Source organism: Orbicella faveolata, unplaced genomic scaffold (genome assembly GCF_042242905.1).
Source record: "Orbicella faveolata isolate gen_17 unplaced genomic scaffold, um_ofav_v1 contig_4, whole genome shotgun sequence".
Classification (NCBI taxonomy): domain Eukaryota; kingdom Metazoa; phylum Cnidaria; class Anthozoa; order Scleractinia; family Merulinidae; genus Orbicella; species Orbicella faveolata.
This window is the reverse complement of record NW_028301569.1, coordinates 692,673-701,206: the sequence shown is the minus strand read 5'-3', so window position 1 is coordinate 701,206 and position 8,534 is coordinate 692,673. Positions and strand designations below refer to the sequence as shown.

Genomic DNA, 8,534 nt, shown 5'->3' with positions numbered 1-8,534 from the left:
AACGGCGATCTTTTATTAAACTTTCAAAAATGAGGAGTGCTTGATTTGTGAAGGATGTTGAGGATGTTTGAACACACGTTGATCTGGCCACGAGGCCTTAAAAGAACAAAACAAACAGATAGAGCAATAAGTCTAGATTTTCTTTCAGGTTAACACAAAAAGAACCGTTAGGTCAATTTTGTACCCTTCTTGATATAAACGAACACTTCCTTTAGGATCGGATTCTCATTTAATTTTCTTGTGCCGACTGTAGGTGTAATAAAATGGTTCCTCGGATATTAAGATCCGATATTTGTCGTCGGCTCTTTTGAAAAACAAGTCTTCTGCTGCTTGTTTGAATATTGGGTAAATGGGTTGTTGATGTGTTATGCTTTCGATTAAAATGAACTTAGTGCTATTGTGTCAACAAAGTAATTACAGCTCTCAAGGCCTTAAAATTCGTGTGAAGGGCAAGTCCAATTCAACACAAGATAAAGTTTGTAAACGGTAGAATTTAATGATAAAAGTGAAATTGACATCATCAAGTCCTCGTATTGATGTAACATCGTTTATAACTTGCTGAAAGCTTTAAATCTTATTAATGTAAACTGTTGATGTAGTAGCTAAGGACGGAAATTGTCCTGTATTTGAAAATAAATAATCAAAATTAACTCATCTTTTGTAAATCAAACAAATTTTGCCGTGTAAACAATTACGTTTTGTCCTCGCAATTGAGACAATGTGGTTCATATTTTTTCAGTTGCTGGTGTGTTTCGTCTCATATTTTTTCTTTACCGGAATTTGCATTCGATTTTTTTAGTTTCCTGATTAGATTGGCCTTTCTGTTTTGATTAAAACAGACTGTTGATCAAGTAACAAGCTCCACTCTTTTTCCGTTTGATTTATAAAAAAATTTCCTTTTAGTCCCCACACTTATTGATTATCTGTCATTTATTATATGCCGCCAAAGTAATTCGAAATTCCTCGCATTGTAGTGATGGTCGTTATTAAAGCTACGCCGAAATATACGTTTCACGTCATAGAACAAGAGGTGATCTGTACCTTAACATAACGAGGTTAAGCCTACGGAATCTTAGATTTACAGGAAAATGAGCTGCAAAAGAGGCTTATTTCTCTCGACGATACTACTAGTTCAGTTGATATACATGTATGTTGATGTCGTAGAAGCCAGGTGTCGGCCGGGTTTAATGATGTGTAAACGTAGAAAAGGAAAACGGGAAGGAAAGGTAAGGCCGCAGCAACGTGTCATTCTTGAAGCAGGATTTTTTCAATCTGAGTTATTGATGTCGTTACGACATGTTTTGAAATTTAAGGGAAGCTTTTGATAATTACCTTTAAGTATCAGGGTTGCGGGTGATTCTGACATCTTTTGCTACGATGTCAAATCTCAAACTTCGAAGCACAATTACCACGATATCGATATTGTGATATATAGGTGTAACCTGTCAGTGAAATTACATTAAAAGTGCATAACAATCAGAAGCCAAGCCTCATCTTAACCAACATTACTGTCTGTGGATAAAAATTTCAGTTTGATTCATTGAAATGGCACCAATCAAACACGCTTCTTTTCTTCTTTTAATTCTCTACTTACGCAATTTACCAACTTGCAGTTGATGAAAGAAAACTAACCGCAGTGCGAGTTAGTGAAGCTGACATGTCGACTGTACTATGCTCTGACAAAGCTTAGCTAACACTCAAAACGTCCGCTTCCCAAACTCGTCACAGCGGTTAACTTACGTTAATCAACTTCAAGTTAAGTGATATACTTGTCTGCCGAAACAGCCCAGCTAGTGCCTGAATCAAGAGACAAGCAAGGTATCTTGCTTTATTCGTTCTCAATAGTAGTGTTTGTTTTTTCATTACTTAAAAAAAAAAGAAATTGATTTCTATTCTTAACTGATTGAACATGACCGTTCACGGCAGCATGGGAGAGACGTTGTTCAAAGTCCAATATTTGGTGCATTTTAAGTAGTAAAGCCGGCTGTGATAAGTTGCGGGCCGTTCCCCTTCTCTTTAAGTTAGAAAGTGGTTAAAGGATAGCTGTGCTGTATGGTGTAAGTGGAATATAGAGGAATAAAAAGAAGCTGTACATTTTATTTCGAGTAAATTGGAACAACAATTCAAACCATATTGGTGTATATTATTAGTAGTGAAGCGACAGATATGCCACATTTTAATGGAACTGGTGAAAAATAATTCCAAAGTGGGTTTTGACACCATGAATGCGTTCTTTATTTCCTTTTTCGCGACCTCGAGAACGAACGTTTTTCTTAAAATCACTACCCACATGTATATAATTTTCGAGCATTTTTTGGCTTTTGAGCGTTTTTTCACAAATCTTGAGAAAGCACTCGCAAGGGGCTCTATGAAACTTTCGCCACACATGCTTGTTATATTCTGGTTTAAGAAAATAATACCTAACTTCATTCCATCTCCAAGAACTGGTAAAATTTTTACATCGATCGGATAAGGCTGGGAAGACAGCTTAAAGGCTCAGTAAAAATGCTTCACGTGGGTACAGTGTATGGTCCAGATGTATCGACACACATTATGAATACCTTGGTCAAAAAAACAATTTAGTTCGTTTGCAACTCGTGACCATACTTTGACATTAGTGCTCCGCGCACTTTCGTCAATCATTGAGTCATCGAACTTTTGCTATTTCTTTCTCAAACTCATTCACAATTCATCAATTTAAAACAAAGAAAATCACAACCGTGAAGGAGGTTTCGATACCCGTTCCTAATTAGAATAGATTTTGACGATTTTACTTCACCGTTTACTCCTTAGTTTTTGTTTCGATTGGGAACCGATATATCAAACACACGAGACAGTGTTTCATCGGCTATCCAAACACCGAGGATTTCGTCAAAAATACTCCGCTGTGCATGGTGTTTTAAACCCTCTTCTCGGTGTTTGGATATCCCGATGAAACACGGTCTATCGTGTTCCATATATTAGTTGAACAGATTGTCAGTTGTAGTTTTCGCTACGGAGATCGTCGTTTCTTCTATAATAGCAATCATTAGAGAGATCCTTACCCACTTGCATTTAAGAGAGCTTCGCAATATGTCATTTTCCGAACCCTAAATGACATAAATTACCTTTATTGATATTTTATCATATACAAACAAACGGAGTTGCATTATTATTCGGGCTTCAGTAGGAGAACCAGAGTAAGAAAATGCAGACCATCCCTTTTTGTTGGTTGTGAAATGGCGGGTCATAATGCCAGACATTCTTAGCGGAGAGCGTGGAAACTGGGAACGAGAACTGCAACAGCTTGCCAATCGCCGTGCCCGCTCTTCGCGGGCAGCACAATTAACAGAATGCTGTGTTTTGTGAGGAAAGCTTTCGAAAGAATCATGTGTTATACGTTCATCTCACATACAAAGATATGGCGTGTCTTCGGAACTGGTTGATCCACGAATTCATCACTGGCTTGAAAGCTAACCAAATTAGCAAAGTTCATACTAGTTCTAATTTATTCCTCAGATGTTGAAAAAATCAGGAATGTTCGTGAACAGAACTTTGAGGGTGATGAGACAAACGACAAACAACTGGATAAAGAGGATACTCAACGAAGCGATTTGAATAGCAGATACCTAAGCGTAAATCTTGTGTTCAATATCCTGACTCTTTTATTTGCTTTTGTTGTATTTAATTCTGTCTTGCAGAGTACGATTTGATATTTCGATACGAAGCACGAGTAAACGCTCTTGGAACGTCTAGTATGTTTTGTCTGGTCAGTGACAATATGGAGGACGGTACAAAAGAAACTCGAAGCCTTGTCAGCGTTAATATCACTGGGAATTCAAGTAACGTTAAAACTCGCTAATTTTTTGTTAATAAGAGCATTCTGTCTAAAAGACAATATTTCACTCTTTTCGAAGGAAACAAACAAACAAAAAAAAACCTGTCAAACTTTGTGTCACTGAGAGTGTTACAGGGAAGAGTTACCTCTCTTTAATCGCTTTGGACCAGCAGCTGGTAACAATTACGATAACATAGTTTGAATTTTTAGAAATAATGTGTTTTACTTAAAACCTTAAATCTCTCCTAATTCTCCTTGGATTAATACTTTCTCGGAAAACCCAATTTTTAAATAACTGATCAGATAAGAAACGATTTGGAAATACATGAGAAAGAAATATAAGTGATAGAAACCGACGTTTCGGTGCATCTTGCGCCATTATCAAGGTTACATAATTAAAGATAAAAAGCGGTTTGTGAAGAGACTAATTTGAAGCGAATTTGCATAAAAGAGTGCCAAGCTAATTACATGAACACTTTAGCACGAGGAGATTCAGACTGCACCTTCAGTGCTGGTTTAAGATCTTGAATTCAAAGCATTTCATTAACAAGGCAGTCAAATTTGTTCGTGCATTTCTTGATTATATTGAGGCGTGCTAAGAAATTGGTCGGAACAACAGTGTTATGTTTTTTGGAATAATGCTAGTAAATAGATGACGCCTTTTGACGGTGTCCCTCAACGCGCCCTTTGTGTCCTCGACATAACCTGCACCACACAGGTCACACTTGAATAAATAAACAACGCATTGCTGGGTTACGATGTTAGGCTTGGGCTCACGGAGGCTTAGATCCTGTTTAAGCTTGCGGCTAGTAAACACGGGTTGGATGGTCTTTTGCACCTTGGTGCTAAGATTTCTAAGTTGTCGTTTGACAGACACTGCAGCATGCTGGTCTTTATAGGGGATAACTATCCGGATGGCGTCATCGGTATGCTGTTTGGGCTGGTCCACTGTGACTCTCGAGGTGATAAACCTGTTGATGACGGAATCAATAAGGTGATTCGGATACCTCAGCTTACGGAAGACTCCTCTCAAGCGCTTACACTCTTCTGAGAAATGCGCCCACGATGAAGATAGCCAGTGCGCGCGATCAAGCATGGTGACGAGCAAACCATGCTTGTAGCGGCTGTCCACATGGCTATGATAGTGCAGGAGTAACCCTGTGTTTGTCGGCTTAACGTAAACCTTTGTTTCAACACATGGTGCGCGATTTAGAAGCTGCACCCTTAGGAAAGCGAGCATCCCATTTTCCTCTACCTCCATAGTGAAGCTCACGGCGCTATGGGCGTGGTTCAAGGTATCCAAAAATACTGTAGCTGCTGCCAGATCTGGTATCCTGACTAGAGTGTCATCTACGAAGCGGCGGTAAAATTCTGGGAGTTTTCCTTGACTTTTTAGGGACTCTTCAATAGAGCACATGAATACATTAGCCAAAAGGGGTCCAAGGGGAGACCCCATAGCTACTCCATCGGTCTGTTCGTATAGGGCTCTGTCAAACTGAAACAGCTGTTCCTTTGTAGCAACGTGTAGAAGATCTTCACTGAATGTGCAGTCTGACTCTCTTCGTGCTAAAGTATTCATGTAATTAGCTTGGCACTCTTTTATGCAAATTCGCTTCAACTTAGCCTCTTCACAAACCGCTTTTTATCTTTAATTATGTAACCTTGATAATGGCGCAAGATGCACCGAAACGTCGGTTTCTGTAACTGATCAGATTTATTATTTATTTAAAAATCTGCGAACTGTTTTTACTGTGTGCAGTTTAAATGTTCAGTCGACAGGTTCGTTTATTTAAGGGCTTACTAAAGGATATAAGTGCCTTTCGACCAGCTTAGTCATCCCAAAGAAACGTCATCAAAGTTCGTAGTTCTGGCAACTCAACTGGAAGTAAAACAAAAAAACCGAAATACACGATGTACATTGAAGATTTCACATGGTTCAATTCGCGCCATCAAAAAGGTGTATGTCAGCTGTTTTCCTTTGTGAATTTTCCAGCTTTGTTTAAATTTCTTTAAGAAGCTACTTTGCCTTTAATTTGTTAACTTGTCACGTTTATGTCGGAAACTCTCGTATATAATCAGTCGGAAAATAATACAATGGCAATTTTAAATAAGATCTTAAAGACTAATGAATATTCTCAAATTAGAAACGGGCAGGGTTATAAATAGTACGTTTTTCAAAACAACAACGTCCTGATGCAATGAACTAAAAACTTCCAAAATTCTGTATTGAGTCAGAATGAAAAGTTTGATTTTTTACAAATCCTTGGCTGTGTTGTGGTTAGTGGTCCTCCTACGTTTTGGTCTTTCCAAGGCAGCCCCTCGCTGTCGGCCTGGATCGATGGGTTGCCGGTATAACATCGGTCGCAGTGAGATTCCTACAACGGTATTAATAATAGAATATATATAAAAAAAGCTATCATAGCATTATTTTGATGCAAATTATCCTTATATATATAAGTTGGCTGTTATATAAACTCATGCAGACAGAATTTCACTTTTCATCTTTCCAGTTAGGGAATCAGTCAGCTCTAAGTAGTAGTCTTACTGACGACGACGAAACGTTTCAGGTAGGCACAGAAACCACCTTACATGTATGGTAATTTTTCCTACTAGCCGTGATTAAGTAGATTGTTTAAAATATCCATGGGAAGGAATACGAGTTACCACGGGTCCTATGGGGACAACATGATTATATAGGTACCATTCTTAGGGTTCTCTGCTCTTTAACATTCTTGCGTTAACACTGAGTATAAAAGTTATTATTTTACTACTTACTTTGTTAACACTTGACATGACAATGCTATAATAAACTTACACTGCTTTTGCTGTTTTGTTTCCGTTCTAGAATTTTGAAGAGGGAACATATAACGTCCAAGACGACAAGTATGGAATACAGAGGGAAGAACGTAAACTAGATCAAGAAATGGACAATATATTTTAATTTTGATTTTAACTTTTAACAAAGTTACTTTATCAGCTAAGAGTCTAGGAATCTATCATCAAAAGAAAACAATGTAGACGAGAAGTAGCAACCAGTTGTCTCTGATTTGACTGAATGTAAAAGGTTCTAAAAGTGCTACGCCGAAGTGCGTGGCATAACAGTTATAAAACTAATTCAGTTGGCAATAATAAAAAACATGAAAAATAAGTTATGGCCTCGTTATTGGCTTAGTTTACCTACTTTCCCATTTGCCAAACTGAACAATTAACAATTGCTGGACGAGGTACTTTAGGAAAATATCGTAATTTGTCAGCGGCGAGCAGATCAATTATTTGATTTGTCAAGACACCAATAAATCACGATATTTTGCGATAACCGAGTTCAATAATTGTTTTTATCATTTGATCGCCAAGTTTGTTTTTTGTTTTCATATTTAAATCACTCTCAGGGAAGCGATCTGTCATTTTTCAACCGAGAGCGGGGTTCAATTACGGACGAACAGAAGAAACAACATCTAGACGGTACCACGCATGAGCAGACCCTTATTTGTAGGCGATTATTTGCAAGTCAAGTGGCGAGCTCTCGGCCAATGGAAAGAATGATGCTTAGAATGATATAACAATTTCTTTCCCGTCGCCTCTCTTCGTAAGGATGGGTTGAGCAGTCTTATAAAATGAAAACGAAAACAGAATTGGCATTAAGACTGAGTTAGCATGTCCATAATCATCATTAAGGATGATGGCTTGATCACATCTCTATAACGCTTAAGGTTATTCCTCAGAATTGCATTGCGCATCCCTACCGCGCACGATTTTCGCGTAATTAGCGCGCACTCACGAGCACGTGCATACTGACAACACATACAAAATGGTGGCTTTTGGTAAATGGCATGGCTTGCGAGAGACAAATCATTACTGATTACAACACGGTAATGTCGTCCTCCCTCTGCCGCGTGTGACAGGTTCAAAAATTGATATCGGTGACACTCAAATAGGTGGGTCAAGTGCGCATCAAATTGTAACACTTTCCAAGAGGGTGTCAATGGGGAATTGCTCTAGACAGTAAACAGCTAAACAAGCAATTTAGTTAATAAACTAATACTAGATTTAGTCAGAAAACAGTAAAAGAGGAGATTAGTAAGTCTTATGACTTTTACTGCCTGTAGATGATTGAAACAAACTCAGTTTTTGAATTTTTGAAAATGACGTAATTTTGATCGCTGTATTGCCCAGCCTCGTTCCCAAGGCCTTTTCCCTGGCCAGGAAATAGGCCCTGGGATCGAGGGTGTTTATTGCACACTTAGTATTCCAATTTTCAAGGCCGTTATGACCATTAATTTTATAGCCAAACAGGCAGACTCATAACTAAGAATAATCGATGTCATAATTTGGTCCTGTGATCGACCTCTCCAGGCAAAACAATTTCAGCTCGAAGCAAGTTACTCCAAGCTCCCTACAATCGATCACATTTTATACGTTAGTCAGTTCATAATTTCTGGTTTATATGTTTACGATGGCAAAAAGCAACCATTTTACGCTAAACACATGTAGTTAATCCAATGACACCCTCTTACAGAGATGAATCACTGGATTCGCTGCTGATCTCTTACTTCTTGCCATTTGCACAGTTCAAACAACTAGTACTTCTTGCTGTATACAAGCTCATTTCCACGAGCTATTTAATGTAAAATATAACTGCCTTTATGTAGGCGAGGAAAGGCAGGTAACTGGTCTTAATCATTCACAGTAGTCGGTTTGTGTTGTTTTAGGCGGAGTT

The 8,534-nt window shown here is 38.3% G+C and overlaps 1 protein-coding gene and 1 pseudogene across 2 annotated transcripts; one reads left to right on the top strand and one right to left on the bottom strand.

Annotated features, from left to right (window-relative positions):
* The first annotated feature begins 970 nt into the window (after window positions 1-970).
* Window positions 971-6,965, top strand: LOC149100852 (uncharacterized). 2 transcript variants are annotated; one of them, XM_089276052.1, is made up of 3 exons: window positions 971-1,226; window positions 6,328-6,384; window positions 6,663-6,965. In XM_089276052.1, exons 1-3 carry the CDS (start codon window positions 1,089-1,091, stop codon window positions 6,756-6,758), a joined length of 291 nt encoding a protein of 96 aa, XP_089132178.1. In that variant the 5' UTR covers window positions 971-1,088; the 3' UTR covers window positions 6,759-6,965. The 2 variants fall into 2 exon arrangements, with proteins under 2 accessions (XP_089132178.1, XP_089132179.1); XM_089276053.1 differs by lacking the exon at window positions 971-1,226 and adding an exon at window positions 5,676-6,200.
* Window positions 4,130-5,397, bottom strand: LOC110053684 (uncharacterized; annotated as a pseudogene).
* Window positions 6,966-8,534: the final 1,569 nt, after the last annotated feature.

Bases quoted from the DNA above. Each gene is read 5' to 3' on its own strand.
- LOC149100852 (XM_089276053.1), top strand. From the start codon at position 6,054: ATGAAAAGTTTGATTTTTTACAAATCCTTGGCTGTGTTGTGGTTAGTG. The intron at 6,201-6,327 runs GTATTAATAATA...TCATCTTTCCAG, and splicing joins GCAGTGAGATTCCTACAACG to TTAGGGAATCAGTCAGCTCT. The intron at 6,385-6,662 runs GTAGGCACAGAA...TTTCCGTTCTAG, and splicing joins ACGACGACGAAACGTTTCAG to AATTTTGAAGAGGGAACATA.